This window comes from Paramisgurnus dabryanus, chromosome 5 (genome assembly GCF_030506205.2).
Source record: "Paramisgurnus dabryanus chromosome 5, PD_genome_1.1, whole genome shotgun sequence".
Classification (NCBI taxonomy): Eukaryota; Metazoa; Chordata; class Actinopteri; order Cypriniformes; family Cobitidae; genus Paramisgurnus; species Paramisgurnus dabryanus.
Genome location: NC_133341.1, coordinates 22515280 through 22534654, shown reverse-complemented (window position 1 = coordinate 22534654; position 19375 = coordinate 22515280). Strand labels below are relative to the sequence as shown.

Genomic DNA, 19375 nt, shown 5'->3' with positions numbered 1-19375 from the left:
CGCCTAGTCTTTAAATTTGAAAGATAAAGGTATTTTTACATTGGAAATAACGCAAGTTAACGTGTAGGCCTACTGTAGGAACTCGGAACCAATGTTCACATCTCTTGTTCCGGGGGGGAGACAATACTGACGTACAAGAGCAGCGGTGTTTGTTTATATGCGATGTCGACTACAATAACCGATTCAAAACTATACTAAAATTTTTTTATTTGGCTAGTTTAAGATATTATAAATTAATATAGTTTTCCGTGAAATAAAAGGGAAATAACATTTTGAAATACACGAGAGGACATACCTTTTATGAACAAAATCATAATTTCCCCATTAATAAAAGCGTCCAGTGTGTAAAATCTTTAAGTTATGGATGAAGAACCAGAGAGAGCAAAACGGTGGGAAGGAGGTTACGAACGAACATGGTGAGTTTTGTAGACCTTCATATTAAAGTATATAAAATAGTGATAGAACGATTCGGATATATTTTTAACTGATTATGAAGATCCTTTATTTAAAACCAGACTGGCACGTGCTGGGAAATGATACAGTATAATGAATCGCTCATACTTTATGTGTCTGTCTCAGGGAGGTTCTGAAGGAGGATGAGTCTGGATCTCTGAAAGCTACAGTAGAGGACATTCTTTTCCAGTCAAAGAGGAAAAGGTCCAGCACTAACATGTTAAATTCAAATCATACTGTCTGATACTTGATTTTGCTCTGATGCTTACTTGCAATCACATTGCAGGGTGTTTGAAAGTCATGGACAAGTTCGACTTGGGATGGTGAGATGCTTTTTACTGTCCTATGCACTTTTATCTATTGCATTATTGGACATAAGTCATAATAAAAATAAAGTGGTTGTCTTCAAAATGTCTGGGAGCTGCCTATCAAAGCTTATTTTATTAAAACCCTGACATTTTATTTGCTTGGCTTCTTTTTAGTGATAGACCGATATATCGCCGGCCGATATATCAGACCGATATTTGCGAGTTTTATGTGTATCGGCATCGGCCGATATGTGGCTGCCGTGTTCGTTGATTTTTTTCCGACATTAGTTACAGACAGAGTGCTGGAAGCTGCAAGCGATTGCAGGTCATGTGACTAAAAACAACCAACCTTTCCATGACAACATCGAAAGCTCGGCCTAACAGCTGATTATAGCTGGACAAAGCGGGTTTTTATTTCTCATCTCTATGGGGCGGTTTCCCGGACAGGGATTAGACAAGTCCTAGACTAAAATAAATGTAAGAACTGTCCAAACTTATAACATCTCTTTTTAACATCAGTGCTCTGTGTTTGCCTCAAAATGGACACAAGTAATGATTTTAGTAAGGCATGTTTGTTAAAACTAGTTATATTTCCTAATTAAACTAAGCTCTTGTCCTAATTTAAGATAATTCCTGTCCGGGAAACCACCCCTATATATATTTATAGTAGTAAAGTGCTAGAAATCAATATCCTTGCTGATAGTTCCTCATCATTGTTGAGAGTCAGTTCATGGTTCCATAGCACCCTCACCTGTTTTTACTATTTGTTAAATATAGTTTTTTAAAGTTCAATAAATGTAACTTTTTTTAAATTGAGACTTGTAACATTTGGCATCATCATTGTGTCATTTTTATGATGTAAATTGGGTGAGCAATAGCAGTAGCGGCTCCAAATATCGGCTCAAGACAATTGGCAGCTTGTATCGGTCATCGGCTAAGGCTGATGAAACAAAAATCGGTATCGGCATCGGCACTGAAAAATCCATATCGGTCAATCCCTACTTCTTGTATGTATGTTAACATTTTAAACAATGATAAAACATATCAACAAGTAAATAAAAAAAGTTTTGAGTAGGCCTCCAGATTGTTTTGTCCATTATGCTAGCCCTTGCTCACAAAAAGGTTGAAGTTTATATATATATATATATATATATATACACCCTACAATAAAGTATATGATTCCCCTTAGATGCGCCACCTTTATCTGGTTGTTGACTCGTCTCGGTCGATGGAAGATCAAGACCTGAAACCCAACAGGCTGACATCCACCCTGAAGGCCAGTAGCACCACAACTGCAATATCTGCCAATCTCACTTTATTGATGTGTTTCAAAATGAACCTTTCATCTCTCTTTATGAAACCGTAGCTGATGGAGTATTTTGTGGAGGAATACTTTGACCAGAATCCGATCAGTCAGGTAATGTTCTTAAGTGATGCTTTGGTTGTGTGTGAGTGTTCATGCAAGTGTGCGTGTAGTTTACCATACTATTTTTACAGATAGGGATCATTACTACAAAGAACAAGAGGGCGGAAAAGCTGACAGATCTTGCAGGTTGATGCTTTATCTTTCCATATTAATGTTTTGTTTAACATCATCGTTTTGTACTAGAACCATTGTTTACTGTAAACAGGGAATCCTAAGAAGCATATTGCAGCTCTTAAAAAAGCTGTGGACTCAACTTGCATAGGAGAGCCGTCCCTCTACAACTCTCTCAACATGGCAATGCAGTCTCTAAAGTAAGTTACAGTCCAACGGTTTCAAGCAAATGTATGGCATTACTTTGCAATAAATAATATATATGTAGCATATTACAGTTACCATATGCATTTGGCAGACACTTTTATTCTAAGTGACTTACAACGTTTAGATTTTTATCAGTAAACCTACAACCTTTTGCACCTCTATTGCAATTCACGCTCCTGTATAGGCCAGTGGTAGAGCATTGCATTAGCAGCGCAAAAGGTCATGCGTTCGAATCACATACTGATAAAAATTTATACCTTAATGCACTTTGAAAGCATCTGCGAAATGTTAAAATTTAAGTGTTCACTGAGCTATAGGAACATATCGTAGGTATCAGGTTAGAGATACCTGACAGTTATTTAAATGTCTTTACGGCATTTGTAAATCCAAGGATTTTTTTAACAATCCGGATCATATTTAAAATGTGTTAACATTATGTTTGGAGGTTTACTATAAGCTTCATTCCTAGAAGTTGGAGAAACATAAAATGCGTTCTTCATCTACAGCCCTTATTTAGTACCGTCTCTTCTTTCTTGCATGCAGACACATGCCTGCCCATACCAGCAGAGAGATTCTGATCATATTCAGCAGTCTGACCACATGTGACCCAGCCAACATCTATGAGCTTATTAAAGTGAGTCTAAATAATTGTTGTAATGCCTAACGTTTTAAGGAAAATGCGTTTAGTGATCACCTGTTTTAAAACATCTACAGACCCTCAAAGGTTTGAAAATCAGAGTGTCTGTGATCGGACTGTCGGCAGAGGTTCGAGTATGCACCATTCTCACAAGAGAAACAGGAGGTTGGTCATTTTCAGTAATATGTCTGACTCTCACACTCACAAACAATTCATTCTGTTTTGCAAGGTCATAGTTTTTTTTCCACATATGCATATAAAATGTATGAACCTCTGCATGTTTGTCAAATGAATGCATGTAAATGTTTGGCACAATAGGAACCTACAATGTGATATTGGATGAGAGTCATTTTAAGGAGCTGCTGATGTCGCATGTGAAGCCACCTCCTGCCAGCTCCTCATCTGAGTGCTCCCTTATTCGCATGGGTAATCACACATTTTTTCTACTTTTAAAACAATCCAGTATCTGTAATTGTTTATTAGGGATAGACCGGTATATTCCAGTAGCCAATATATTGACCAGTGTTTGATTATCTGCATCGGTCGATAAATCTTTTCCATCAGCCAAACAATTTTTCTCTTGCTTAATTCTATTTATTCTGTTTTACAAATGACTGTGAGCTTCATTATTATTAAAAATCCTCCCCACCTCAAAATGATCTCTCTTTAATTCCGGTCCAGGAATAGATTGCAGTGATTAGCAAATAGCAACATGACCCAACTTCCAACGATCCAATCAATTCTCGATGGCCGAATTTAAGTACCTTGACGGGGAAAATAAGACAATCACTACTTTTGTTTCATTGTGACTATTAACATAAATGTTAGGTTGTTTTACACAACAGCACTCCAGCATGCAGCAAAGTTGTTTTTAAAAGTAAAATAATTGTAAATAGTTTTCAAGTACTTAAAAGCATATAATGCAGAACAAAATAATTTAATTAAAAAAAATCACTTTTTTAAATAAATTTTTAGTTTTTCTTTCGTCCACTGCAATTATATTGGCCTCATATGGCCCAATCAGTCACATTGTCTTCTCATCAACATTGGTATTTACTATTAATAAAAAACAATCGGTCGACAACTATTTATTTTTAAGAAAGTTATTGTAGTCATATTTTACTGTAACCTAAAATATCCAGGAGCGGTTTCCTGGACAGGGCTTATCCTAATTCTAGTATAAAATGCATGTTTGAGCTGCTTTAATTGAAAAACACCTTACACTGACATATTATAACATATATCAGTCTATTATTTTGTCTAAAGATGCACATCAGTATAGTTTTTTGTAAGGTTTGTTTGTAAAAACTACTTAAATGTCCTAAAATAACTGATCCCTAGTCCTGGATTAATCTAAACCCTGTCTTGTAAACTGCCCCCCAGTGTGTTATCTAATACACATTATCTTAACTCGTGTATGCATAATTTGTTTAGGTTTCCCCCAGCACGTCATAGCATCCATGTCAGATCAGGACGCCAAACCCTCTTTCAGCATGTCGTGAGTACACTTTAAAGATTCTATTATCAGTTTAATCGTATTGAAAATACTATTCGGAGTTAAACTTCTTCTGTTATACTTCTAGGCACCTTGACAGCACTTCTGAAGGGCCAGGACTCACTCTCGGTGGATACTACTGCCCACAGTGCAGAGCCAAATATACCGAGCTGCCAGTGGAGTGCAAAGTGTGTGGTAGGTCCTCAGGATGCACCTGAACTTAGACAACATCTCTGCGTTCAGTTTTCATAAAGTCTGGGTCTTCTATCTGGTGCAGGTCTGACTTTGGTTTCTGCTCCTCACTTGGCCCGCTCCTTCCACCATCTCTTCCCTCTGGACGCCTTTCAGGAGACCCCACTGGAGGAGTGTGAGGGAGAGAGGTATGCTTCACACTCACACTGTCATACAGTAGGTCACCAGCAGTGTCGTTTTAGATATTATCTCACATATTATCTTAACCTTTGTCTTTTCAGGTACTGTGAAGCTTGCCAAGTAGAGTTGAAAGACAAAAGTGTAGGTGTTTTAAGTATAATCTTTTGTGTATAAATGGGTGTGTTTACAATACCATTAAGCATCATGGTTTTCTCCTCTCTGCAGATATTTACTTGTCCGGCATGTAAGAAAGTGTTCTGTGTAGATTGTGATCTCTTCATACACGACACACTGCACTGCTGCCCCGGCTGCATGCTAACTGATGGGATGTCCTGATGTAAAATGGCGCGATTCTTATGAATTAAATCTGTGAAATTCAGGTTTAATTAAGACTGAAAAATAGAAGGAAGACATCTGTCACTGAATTAGATTCTGATCGGCTCAGTCTGAGGATAAATTGTTAAAAAGCCAGTTGTTTGGTGTTTATGGCTGCATAATAATTGTGCCCAAGCCTTAAAGGGACATTTCACTTTTTTGAAAATATGCTCATTTTCCAGCTCCCCTAGAATAAAAAATTAGATTTTTTTACTGTTTTGAAATCCATTCAGCTGATCTCCAGGTCTGGCGGTACCACTTTTAGCATAGCTTAGCACAATCCATTGAATCTGATTAGACCATTAGCATCACGCAAAAAATAACCAGAGTTTTAATATTTTTCCTATTTAAAACTTGACTCTTAGTTACATTGTGTACTACAATGTCTTAGTCTTAGTACACAACGTAACTACAGAAGACTCAAGTTTTAAATAGGAAAAATATCGAAACTAATTGGTTATTTTTTGAGCACGGTGCTAATGGTCTAATCAGATTCAATGGATTATGCTAAACTATGCTAAAAGTGGTAGCGCCAAACCCAGAGATCAGCTGAATGGATTTTAAAACTGTAAAAATCAAATGTTTAACTCCAGGGTAGGGGAGCTGGAAAATGAGCATATTTTCAAATAAAGTGGAGTGCCCCTTTACTTGTATAAAAGGTCTCCTCCTATGGGAGGAAAATAAGAGTCTTTTTAGACTAAAACAATTGGATCATAGAGCATTTTTGGCTTTATGCCGTTTTTCATGTGTGAGCTGTAATAGACAGTATAATTGGATGAATATTTGTATATCTTTGCATGTACTTGCCAAACGTTCATTAAAAACGAAATATTACAAAATGACAAGGCTCATTATTGCAAACTGTATATACAGTTCATAAAGCGCAAGAAGACCTTTTATAATTAAAGGTTTTATTGTAAAGAAAAAAAAATCTTCACAATGAATTGATCAAAACAATAAAGTTACAAAAGCAGATCTGACAAACATAATTTAAACCATTTAATTTCAATCCTAAAGGTTGGGGAGATAAGAAAACCCTTCATTTTACTTTTAATAATGTGTTTGATATCCACTCAAAATATATACCCAATATTCACAAATTCAAACTCATACATTTCACATTCTTGCATCAAAAATCTATACACCTATAGCTTGATACAATTCTTTTTCTTCAAGAACTTCAAAGCTCTGTATTTCTGTCTTGGTAAAAATGTTGGTGCAACCAGGACTGCAGTAGGGGAAGGTTCTTGTCCATCCACCGAATGTTCTCTTCAATGTTCTCCACGGCCTGCTGTATACACCTCAGCTCTGCTCCCATTTCAGCCCGCAGAGAACCGAAGAATCCACGAACCTGAAAAATCACACACTTACATGTTATGATGACAGTCACGTGATCAGGAAATGTTTTTCTGGCTTTTGGGTTAAACAACTTTTGCCCTAAAAAGATCATAATGACCTGAATGATTCAAGAAACTTTCCTACCTCAGCCAACATTTCTCTTGTTGAATACTGATTGGTCACACCTACTACAATGTGTGCTATGGAGTGTGAGCCAAGATCAAACCTAAATACAAAGTTTTTAGGTTAAAAATTGTTGCAAACATCATCAATATTTTGTACTTCAAAAAAGGCAAGCATCTCACTTCTTTATTAGGGAGTCCCAATTAGCTTGCACAAAGTCCCATGCGTGTTTGAAGGCTTTGGGATTTTTACTGACTGATGTCACAACATACGGCAGATCTTGAGTTTTCAGCAGCTCTCCAACCAGACTTTGTTCCATCATCCTGAGAGAAATAAATCATAAGGATCAACGTTTTTGAAATTGAGATTATATGTTGTGAATAAATAAGCTTTCTATTGATGTATAGTAGGGCTGGGTATCGATTCAGATTTTCCAGATCGATTCAATTTCGATTCACAAGCTGTCAAATCGATTCGATTTCGATTCTCGATTCAATTTTCGATTCCGGTTCTCGGGGCAGTTTTTATACTCGATTCTCGATTCAACTCAATAAATATAGATTAAATACAAATACTATACTAATAAAAAGAACAGTGAACAGCAGGTTTCAAGTTGGTAATTAATTATTAAAATTGATGAAGCACCTGAAACCGCCATTTTAAGCACTGAATGAATGAATGACAGGCTTGCCTCTCGCTCCTTGGTAACCTCGCGCAAAGCAAAAAATAGGTTGACATCTAGTGAAGAAGACTAGTAATTCGATTAACGTTAATCTTTCGTTCAATGTTTGCAGAAATAAATATGAAAGAAAAAAATCGATTCTGCTCTTTGAGAATCGATTCTGAATCGACCACATTTTAAAAAACGATTAATCGGAAAATCGATTTTTTTTTTGCCCAGCCCTAATGTATAGTTTGTTAGAATATGAGAATATTTGCTTGAGATATAACTATTTGAAAATCTGGAATCTGAGGGTGCAAAAAAAAATCTAAATATTGAGAAAATAGCTTTTAAAGGAAGTCAGAATAAAAAGATTTTTTTCAAATATTTACTGTAGGAAATGTACAAAATATCTTCATAAATCATGATCTTTACTTAATATCCTAGTGACTTTTGGCATAAAAGAAAAATGTATAATTTTGACCAATACAATGTATTTTTGACTATTACTACAAATATACCTGTGCGACCCTAAGACGTGCATTTTGTTTTACCGCGAAAATGATGTGTAGTAAAATGTCTCACCATTTTAACTTGTGATCAAGAGGGCTGGTCGTGAGGGCCATTTTGATCCTGCTCTTCATGGAGATGTACATAGACTCCTTGTACTTTTCAAACAGAAAATCCCACCCCTCTTCAGTCCGGGCACCAACCGAAAACACAGCCATGGTTACATCATTTGGTAGACTATAGGAAAAAAAGACAGAAAAGGGGAGAAACAGTTACTAACAAAATAAATAAACTAACAACTCTGTTTTCACAATCACTGCTTAATGGTAACAGTAGTTTAAAAAAACGGCATATTAAAGGTGCATTGTGTAACTTTTAGAAGGATCTTTTGACAGAAATGGAATTTAAAATACATAACTATATTATCAGTGATGTATAAAGACCTTACATAATGAACTGTATTGTTTTTATTATCTTAGAATGAGTTGTTTTTATCTACGTACACCACGGTCCCCATACATGGAAGTCGCCATTTTGCACTGCCATGTTTCTTCAGTAGCTCAAAATGGACATCCTTTTCATAGGGTGCATTCTGTCACTAAGTTATCTCAGACGATGACATGTTTGTCCTGTGGTGTCTACTGTAGCCTCATTATGCTTTTCGACAGGTAGGGGTGAGCATTTCACAGTCTCACCACTAGATGCCGCAAAAAATCTACACAGTAAAGCGAATGTTCATCGTTTTAAAATAAGTTCAGATTTGAATTCTTTCCCCGCCATTGACGGGTCTGTTATTTCATTTTATATATTTATAAAATTTAAAATTTTCAAAAATGGCTGGCGGGGAATTAGTTAATTTTATTCATATGGCATTAACAAACACAAGTTGGCCAAAGTGCTTTTCAAAGATAGAAGAAACACTGTAACACATCAGACGTCTGAACTAAAGTAAATAAAATGATTGAATAATAAATTAACAAATTAATAAATTAATATAATAAATTATATAATAAATTAACCACTATTAAAAAGCCAAAGAGAAGAAATTGTTATTAACTTGGACATGAGATGAAACTGATGACACATTTTATTGTAAGCAGGGAAAACGAGAAAAACACATCCATGTGTAAAAATGAGCTCTGACCTCATATTTCCATCTGACTCTCTCCACTGGTTAAAGAGTTGGGTAGCGGTGCTAACACAGGGTGGGTGACCTCGCACGCAGGCAAACAGAAGAAGGTAGCTCCGTAACATCCGCTGAGACACAGAGCCATCATCGGTCCACGATTGCTGGTCTATGAGATCCCTAAACAACTGCAGTATGTAGCCCTGGACCACAGTTAAAAAGAAGATAACACATTATTGATCTTTTAATTAAATTGCATGCACATTCAGAACCAAGTTCATGTTTGGGGTTTTATTGTTGGTGTACAAGGTAAACCTTCTCTTTAAGAAAAAAAGAATTTCCATTACTTTCCAGTCATTTTAAAATCATCAATCGCGAAATGATGACATGCTGACCTTCATCTGGTTCTCCAGATCCACCATTTCTCGTTTCTCCATCAACTTGTAAAGAGGCACAAGCTCACTGAAGCCCTGGGTCACTGGCATAATCTCAGTTTCCTTGCTTAGATACAGGGTCAGATCTAAAGCCTTATCCAACGGGAGCTTACCAACACTGCACAGAAGTCGAGAGAAGATGCTTTTGACAATCTGAATACTCTTGAAAACTATTACAACCTAATTCCTGAACATTGACAAATATAATATACAAGTTTAACTGACCTGACTAACTGGAAAGCACTGTTGATCAGACTGGCCCGATCATTGCTGGAAAGTGCTGTGTGATCGTGTATGAGCAATCTGATGAGGTCATCCCAACCAGAGCCCTCATAGTGTACAATGTAATATCCACTCATGTCCACATTAAACTTGATCCAGTCGACCTCCTCTGGCAGATACAGCACATCTATGACATATCACACAAAAGTGCTCTTAGTATTAAATGCATTGTAATCGATCGTAGGTAATTGGTCACTCTTTTATTGTAAAAAGTACTTGTGTAACCACACACCTGTTTTGGTCTTAAGCAGAAAGCGATGCACTGTGGTTGAGTCACTGGTAATGTAAGTCAGTGGAACGTGCCAAATAAATCTGTATCCACAAAATCAAGTAACAATCAATCAAGAATCCAAGATCTAATCAAACTCAGAATAAAAGAAAATGAAAGGAATAGTTCACCCAAAATACATTTTTTGTCATTATCTACTTGGTATATTGGGACCGCCTCTTGTTGAGCTTCAAAAGGACGTTGTCAATAAATAACTCCATGCGACTTGTGCCTTAAGTATCCCAAAGGCATACGAACGGGTTTGGTAAGAAACACGGTTTTCGAGCTCTTCGTGAGTTTTTCACTAGTAAAAATAACACCATATGTACACCCATACAATGAGCATATTTAGCCCAGCACAAAGCACTGTTTTAGATGTTAAGTAAGTTCTGTCACAAAATGTACAGCATAAAAGCCCACCAATCAGGTTGTTACATTATCATTATGCATTAAGGTTCAGTGTGAATGCTAAGCGAACCATGACTAAACGTATCTTTTTTGCTCTGGACCAAAAGAACCAAGGTCGCATTTATATTGCATGTTTAAAGTGACTCAATTCTGATTTTATACATGAACAGTTAAAGGATTAGTCCATTTTCTTAAAAAAATAATTCAGATAATTTACTCACCACCATGTCATCCAAAATGTAGATGTCTTTCTTTGTCCAGTCGAGAAGAAATTATGTTTTTTGAGGAAAACATTTCAAGATTTTTCTCATTTTAATGAACTTTAATGGACCCCAACACTTAACAGTTTTAATGCAGTTTAAAATTGCAGTTTCAAAGGACTCTAAACGATCCCAAATGAGGCATAAGAGTCTTTCTTATCTAGCGAAACGATTGTCATTTTTGCCAAGAAAAAAAAAGCACTTTTAAACCACAACTTCTCTTCTTCCTCCGGCTGTGTGACGCTCCAGCGCGACCTCACGTAATTGCATAATGACATCAATACGTCTATACATATTTGAAACGCACATTTGTGGACCATTTTAAACAATTAATTGACAAAAAAAACATTAATTAGTATCATTCGAAATACAACAACGCCGGAACGGTCCTCTTTCTCCACACTCAACACTTGGGCGTACTTTCGCATACATCATCTGTGACCTCTTTACGCGATGACATATCACGGAGGAAGATGAAAAGTTGTGGTTTAAAAGTGCTTTTTTTTCTTGCCAAAAATGACAATTGCTTCGCTAGATAAGACCCTTATGCCTCGTTTGGGATCGTTTAGAGTCCTTTGAAACTGCAATTTTAAACTGCATTTAAACTGTTAAGTGTTAAGGTCCATTAAAGTCCTGGAATGTTTTCCTCAAAAAACATAATTTCTTCTCGACTGGACAAAGAAAGACATCAACATTTTGGATGACATGGTGGTGAGTAAATCATCTGGATTTTTTTTAAGAAAATTGACTAATCCTTTAAGCTGGAAAAAGTGCATAGATTCTGATATTCTCCATCAGTTTAAGTTTCAGGCTTCATTCATATGTGAAAATAAATTGGATATAAATCGGATACAGTACATGCATTCGTGATCGGATATTCCCATCTCAAGATGTGCTGTGGGTCATTGAAAATGTGACGATGGCAAATGACATCAACTCAGGTGGACACCACCCATGATTAAATGACTCTTCTTAGCAGCGCAATATAGGATGACGGCTCAACTTAGTGGAGTAATGTTAAAGTTTTATGTCTTGTTACAGAAATAAAGCTTTATAATCATGTATAATAATTTTGTCTGTGCCCATTGCACATTCAAAAATATTTGTAATGATATTCGGGTCGCAGTCGGTCGGGTCGTTTGAAATAAAGATGACAATTAACTATTTTAAACAATTACTACTTTGAAAAAATACGGGCCAGGAAGCGGGTACACGTTATATATAAACGTCGGTCGGGTGCGGGTTGTTTATACATTGACCCGCGCATCACTGATGTCTACCTTGTATTGTTTTGACAGGTGTTTGGTGTAAATGCAGATATCGGATAGGATTCGCTTTAAAAGCGGGTCATAAAACATTTGATACAGGCAACAAATTAAATTGGGCATCAAGGTTTGCAGTGTAAATACAGGCCAAGAAAATCAAACAACACAATGTAATGTGACCTTGGACAACAAAACCAGTCATAAGGGTCAATTTTTTAAATTGAGATTTATACATCATGTAAAAGCTGAATAAATAAGCCTTCTATTGATGTATGGTTTGTTATGATAGGACATATTTGGCCGAGTTACAAATATTTGAAAATTTGGAATCTGAGGGTGCAAAAAAAAAAAAAAATCCCCTTTAAAGTTGTTCAAATGAAGTTCTTAGCAACACATATTATTAATGATAAAACATTTTCTTTCCTTATTATCCTAATGATTTTTGACCAAAAAAAAATTATAATATTGACCCATCCAATGTATTGTTGGCTATTGCTACAAATATACCCGTGCAACTTATAACTGGTTTTGTGGTCCAGGGTTACATATCTTCTAAAAAGTTTGAGAAGAAGCAGCCACAATCTGCATCTCGGTTCTGAAGAACAAAAAAAGCCATTGGCGTTTTTAGTGACATGAGGGTAAGTGAATAATGTCAACGTTTTAATTTTTTGATGAACCTTCCTAATAAGAGGCCAAAAATAATCTAGTTTAATTTTTAGGAAAGAATCTTAATGTAGATATTAACCCAGATGTTTGAGAATGATCATCGCTCTTGAGGTAACGCTCTTGACTAAGTCTGACTTCACGACCTCTGACATCCACAGTAATGATTGGAAACCCCTCCTGCAAAGTCCATGTCTCCATCATCTCCTTAACATTCAGCTCATCCTCAGACTGCCATTTCTAACAGACAGAAAACACACAAACATAAAATATGCAATGCCATTACCTAAAATGAGTTTATTTAAAGGTAGGATGCATGATTTTTGAAAACGAAGTCGGGCCGACTACCAAAACACACATGTAGCTTCGACTTCGTTGCCTGGTTTACGTATGTATGGGGCGGGTCTATCAAAAAAGGTCCAGATTTTATTGGGGTAGGGGTGTGTTTGTATTGGCTTTCAGAGATCATGCACCCCGCCTTTAAATCAATCATCTAACAAACACACAGAGTAACTCACAGAAGCTGCAGAAGGTGAGCCAGAGCGCCGGCAGGACTCGTCACCCTTCAGCCTGGTCTCATCGAGACCATCAGAGTCACAAACCTGTCACACAGACAACATGTACTACACATGAGCTTTCATCACAAAACCTGAACATGAGACATTTTGTAAAGATTTATTTAAAATTTTTTATAAATGAGAAGCATTTAGAAAAGTAGTTTTTTTACTCACATTAGTCAAACTGTCCCACAGGTCACTATTGACCGTGTTATTGTAACTGTAGCGCTTCAGGTATCTAACAATGCCTGCTTTAAAGGCCTCTGGGGTCAGAAACTCTCTTAGCATGTTCAGGATACAAGCCCCCTGAAATGACACTTACAACTTTAAACAAAGACTTTGAGAAATATTGAATTTGGTTTATGAAATGTTGCACCGCGCTCAGGCACCTTGTCATAAGATACATCATCAAACATCTCCTGGATCTGAGCAGGGTTCTCAACCGGCGTGGAGACTGGATGAGAGGAGCTTAAAGCATCAACCTCCATGGCCTCGAAACACTTTGCCATGAAATAATCCTCCTGTAGCACAAATGCGATTTGTCTTTTAATTAGGACAGATCTTCAAGCAAGAGTGTGATTATTGAAATAAATAGAATAAAGAATTGCATATGGCCATCAATGTTACAAAACACAAGGACTTACAACTTCCAGTTCAGGATTGGTGATGTTAACAGACACAAACTCCATAAACTTGGCAAAACCTTCATTCAGCCACAGATCATTCCACCACTGCATGGTCACCAGGTTACCAAACCACTAACCAGAATAGACAGCAGAATGAATAATAGGTAATTTACATCTGATGATGCCATTAGCAAGTATTGGATGTGAGGTTAACCTGATGGGCCAGTTCATGGGCGATGACCATCGTTATGCCAAGCTTATCAGAAGCGGAGGACTTGTCTGGGTCAAAGAGAAGAGCTGATTCACGGTAGGTGGTCAGACCCCAATTCTCCATCGCTCCAGATTGGAAGTCTGGAATAGCGGCAAGATCTGTGGAGAGGATTTAAACGTTATGGAGGGATAACTGTCGACAGGTCATTAAATTAATCAAAAAATAATGCACGCCCAAGGTGGTAATGCAGAAGTATTAATATACAATAATGCAACAATCAGTTCAGATGCAAAACAAAAAAGTACGTGTTTACTTGTAAATGAGCATTTTTTATAAGGCTCGTATGTTTAAGTTGAGTCATTTTCTTTAATGGCAATAAAAAAGGTTATTATCAGTAATTAAAATGCTTTATTTTCACAAATGTCACCTTAAGGGCGATTTATAGTCGTGCGTAGGTCCTACGGCGTAGCAGCGACGGCGTAGGTTCCGCGTCGGTTTTCATTTATACTTGTGCGTCGCCGTCCGCGTCGACGTACAAACACACGCGAAACCGCTGGTTGGCAGTAATCACGCGTGTAACCACAGTAGCAGCAGAAGTCGTCACAGAAGAAGAAGCTAAGCAAGTTAACCCACAAACGAAGAAGAAATAGCAACTTGTTGTGTATAATTTGAGAAGACCAGCAATGATGGTAGTAAATAAACAGCGACTTATGTTGCAGTTTGAGTTAAATCACTCCTCAACTTGGCTCATCTTTGTTTTCACCGTCTCAAACGGAAATACCTATGACGCAGTTTTTTTACCTGACGGGAGGGGTTCTGGTGGACCAATCACAGAGCTTGCGGTCCGCGTAGAGCCGACGCGCTGTTAGAAATTTTGTGAGGTGCGCGTCAGGCTACGCAGAGCTACGCACAGGCTACGGATAGCCTACGCCGTAGCTACGGACGACTATAAATCGCCCTTTAGGTATATCATTGGAATTTAACAAATTTGAATGCTTTATTTAGCAAAATCCTCAACTTCTAAATAAAATTCCACTTCTTTGCGGCATGCAGTAAACTGACTATTCGGTGAATAACCACAAGGTGATTAAAAATTATAGGACCTGTTTTCACTAAACAGCATTTATCTACAGTTCATACACCAACAAAATAATCGTTTTAAAGAATAATAACACCAGGGTTTGGTCTCTGAATAAAAACATTCTTAGATTTAAAATGATGAATCAATAATTTGAATAAATTGCTCATCTGTGTATCTACCTTGTTTGGGCAGAGGGTATTGGATATCAAAGTAGTCTTCATAGAAGTCAAGCAGCCTAACTGCAGCATCCAAAGCAAACTCTGCCTGATCGATCTTCTCTGGCACAGCATAGACTGAAATCTAAAGTAACACCAAACACACAAATTATTGTCATGTTGTCGTTAAGACAATCATATCATATCAAATAGATGAAAAGTTTGGTTCCAAAACGCAATAAATCCATTTAGACTAATTTTGGTAAAAATGTGTTTTCTATACCAAGAAAGTGACAAGAAGAAAAACACTATTTTCTGTTACAAACTTTCACATAGCATCTTTAGGTTATAATAACATTAAAAATTCAATACCCATAATTTGATTTTCAAAGATTTATTATAAAAACTGATTATTTTTCCGCAAAATGCAATAAACCCATTTCAAGTATAAATGTATTGAATCAATATATAAATGTGCATTCATCTTTGCCATGTTATATTCATTTAGTTGACTAGTGGTATACACTGATTAAAAAAATAAACATTAATGGCATTAATCAAAACACTTAATTTTTCATATTAACACTGTCATTGCTGCTGTCATCCTTGGGACGTCGTCACTGAACTTTTTTGACAGCGGATCAGCTGTAAAATGTTTTGGTCCTGCTCGATTTTCATTGACTTAATGAGTAAAATAATGAAACGTTTTTCATAAGATCCCCTGGGGTAACTGTGTTAGCATGACAGAAGCTTGATGCTGTCGTGTGAGAACAACAACAGCCAGCATTTTTCCGTCGCTTACGCTTCTTGCCCACCACAGAAAACCACCACAGGTTTATCAATGCCATCAAAAGTATTATTTTGTTTTTGTTCGTTTATTGATCACGAAGTACAAAGTAGATGAGGAAAACTAGGATTCCGTGTGTATTCAAAGCGCCACCATTGTTGTTTACAATGTGTGGAATGGTGCGCTGTGACTGGTTGAGCGGATTTATTGCATTCTGCAGACAAGGAGTGGCGGTTATCGCGTTTTGGGAAAAAAGGGAGAAAAGATGACAGAATAACACGGTGGATATCTGATTTTGCTTAAAAAGAAGAATTTACTTTTTAATTCTGACCTGAAACAATACGGATTTTGGTGCTAACTATTTTTTTAAATGGCATAGATCACATTTTCGAACCAAACTCTTCATATGCACTTGTCAGGCATGACAAGTGAGTGTTTTAATGAAAACTAACCATCCAGACTGTGTTCTCACCTGAACTCCATGCAGACTAGTCTTACTGATAGACAGAAAGTCAGAGACAATGAAGGCCACCAGGTATGTGCTCATCTTCACACTTTCCTCAAACTGATCCTCAAACAGCCCACCTGGAAGCTCTAATGTTCTCAGCTGGAACAAAGATGAGTAGACTCAATAGAAGTTTCAACCAAGGCAGATGAATAATACATACTGCACCATTAAAGATTTTAACGGTAGGAAAGATTAAAAGTGCTTCTATGGATAACTCAATATCCCAAGCAGCACCTTAGGCATATTTGAGAGAGAAATGTGCTTGGCTTCTCGGCGAATCTGCACGGAGAAGTTCGCTTTGAAGGCGGGTTCATCAAAACAGGGAAATGCTGCTCGGGCACTTGTCGGCTCAAACTGTGTGGAAGCCAACACCCTGAGAATTTAAACAAAACAAACATCAGACATCATATCCACAAAAGTATGCTTAACACTTCACAGCCATATAAAATACATTTACCTCACTTCTCCTTTGCTGGTACGGTATGTGCTTTTGTAAAATCCATGGAAGCTCTCGGAAAGGTTGGCGGCAAATTTCAGCTGAATTTCATATCCAAAGTCTTTCCTCAGCAGAACATGAGATATAAGAGCAATCTGCTGGTAGGAAGGGTACTCTAGCACTTTTAGGGGCTGTACCTGACGCCTTTCTGGATCTATGAGTCTTGCATTTAAGATTTGAAGATCCTTGCTGTGCAGTATGATGGTCTGTGTGTCTTGATGTACTTTAATTTGGATATGCACAAATCCAGTAAAGTCTAAACTTGTAAGGTTGGGGTGGATAAGAAGATTGTAATGATGGGGGGAAACGGTGTGTGGTAGTCTCATTTTGTTCCAGGGAAATGGTTCTCCATTGGATGATGTGGGGAATGAAGTGGGCTCTTCATTGACTTGAGTGACTGTAGCCCACAGGTGAGTGGGCAAGATCACAAGATTCACAAAGAGTACAAAACGCATCATGGCGGTCCAGTACTACTTTGGAGCTGCGCAAAGAGGAAAGCAAAACATTATACGCTAAACAAAAGATTCATTACTTTAAAATAAAGATAAATGTCGAGCATGACACTGCATTTATTCTCATACAGAGATGTCGTCATGAGCAGGAAGTCTGAAACCTGTGATTTTAAAATCAAATTCGTTGCTTATATTCAATGATATTCTAGATTTGGAAATGTAGGTAACGTTACTGCATTCATATTCGGTGTCAATATCAATAATGACACGAGACTTCCGCGCGTGCAATATACTCAACACTATCTGCACCGTGTTGTCGCGTGCAAGATATTTTATTTGTACATTACAAAAAAAAAAACCACTTACGATTTTCAGTTAAAATCCTCGATCTGTTTAATAAGACTTGTTCCTGTTGTTTTGGTACAGCAACACCGAGCACTTTCCAGAAATGCGAAAGTGAAAATGAAATTCTGCAACATTTGCATCATGGGAAGTACTTAAAATAAAGGCGCTTTAATAACTGTAGGTGGAGTACTACAATCTTGAAGCAAAATTATAATAAAAAAGCAGCGAATGAGTGAAGGGGAACACGTCACGTACGTAATCATGTGCGCCACTGCGAGCGAGCTTTGTTGCCAGATCCAACACAGAAAATCCCCACCACTCTGCTCTGTTTTAAAAGCAATCTTATAGATTTAACCAGACTGACTGAAAAAGCAAGATTACAAACATCAACTGTGTATCCTCTTGCTAGAGTAAACGGTGATACACGCTCCAAAATATTATTTAATTTTCAAATAAATTAGCATTTAAATCAACAGGTGCGTTCGACATCATGGGTCACTCTTATATAACACATGGTACTTTAAGGTCACAATGAAATTGAAAATTAAAAACTTACATTTTATTGGAATATTGGTGTTTCTTTTTTACAAATGACTTATCTGTGCGCTTCATTGTTTTTATTTTATTTATTAATGTGCCTTTATAATCTTTAGTCAAAAACGCAACCCCCCCCAAACGATATAAACATGTGGCATAAACACAGAGCTTAATTATTTTAGCGATAACCCAAAAGTCTATGTGAAAAATGAATGGGCTTTCTGGTGAAGGAACCTATGTCCTGCTATCTTCCGGGGGTGGTTTAGGTTAGATTATTTTTGTCCAGATTAGGCTATTGTAAGTCCAATATGTAAATAAATTGTCAATGGCTTTAAATATTCACTCACCTGCAAATACCACCAAACATTATTATTTTTATTAAGTGTTATTATGCACTAGTTTGTAAGTAATTTTAAACAAAAAAAATATAACCAATTATATATAAAGTACTTTAAAAATACCACACGTGGTGCCAACTTGGCACTAACCTAGTAAATGTCAAACTATGAAAATGAACAGTACTCTAGTTTTAGTATTCAGTCCACGAAATCTAATCTGCTGCCACATCCGAGGGTGCTTTCACACAGGCAATGTGTTGGAAAACATATGATCTTAATATAAAAATACTTTTATGATAAAACAAGACATTAAATTTAGTTCGATCTCCTGAGGTTAATAACAGTTTTTGAAGGTTAAGGTCTTTTCACTGACTGTTTTTATAAGTACAATTTGAAACCTATTTGTAGAAAGTGCCATATACCTTTATTCTTCAAATTAGCTTTAGTTACACTGAAGAACTATTATACATTACTTTTTGTGGTGGTCATAAAGTGTAATAGTCAATAAACTGAGTTATGTTTATAACCTCGGTGTGTATTGAAATTGATGTGTGACGTCT

At 36.9% G+C, this 19375-nt stretch overlaps 2 protein-coding genes across 2 annotated transcripts; one reads left to right on the top strand and one right to left on the bottom strand.

Annotated features, from left to right (window-relative positions):
- The first annotated feature begins 121 nt into the window (after positions 1-121).
- gtf2h2 (general transcription factor IIH, polypeptide 2) lies at positions 122-5626 on the top strand. The gene is made up of 15 exons (XM_065250011.2): positions 122-416; positions 580-657; positions 740-776; positions 1951-2037; positions 2128-2178; positions 2259-2313; positions 2393-2498; positions 3049-3139; positions 3220-3307; positions 3461-3568; positions 4577-4640; positions 4726-4832; positions 4915-5017; positions 5111-5150; positions 5235-5626. The coding sequence occupies exons 1-15, from the start codon at positions 361-363 to the stop codon at positions 5343-5345; spliced, it is 1182 nt and encodes a 393-aa protein (XP_065106083.1). The 5' UTR covers positions 122-360; the 3' UTR covers positions 5346-5626.
- Positions 5627-6278: 652 nt separating this feature from the next.
- erap1b (endoplasmic reticulum aminopeptidase 1b) lies at positions 6279-18164 on the bottom strand. Its single transcript, XM_065250343.1, has 19 exons — positions 17962-18164; positions 17105-17624; positions 16882-17020; positions 16612-16746; positions 15377-15497; positions 14120-14274; positions 13924-14037; positions 13669-13800; positions 13454-13585; positions 13241-13324; positions 12805-12962; positions 10091-10170; positions 9802-9985; positions 9538-9694; positions 9161-9345; positions 8092-8253; positions 7028-7168; positions 6867-6948; positions 6279-6735 (listed from the first exon to the last, which is right to left on the bottom strand). Exons 2-19 carry the CDS (start codon positions 17599-17601, stop codon positions 6565-6567), a joined length of 2829 nt encoding a protein of 942 aa, XP_065106415.1. The 5' UTR covers positions 17602-17624; positions 17962-18164; the 3' UTR covers positions 6279-6564.
- Between the last annotated feature and the right edge of the window lie 1211 nt (positions 18165-19375).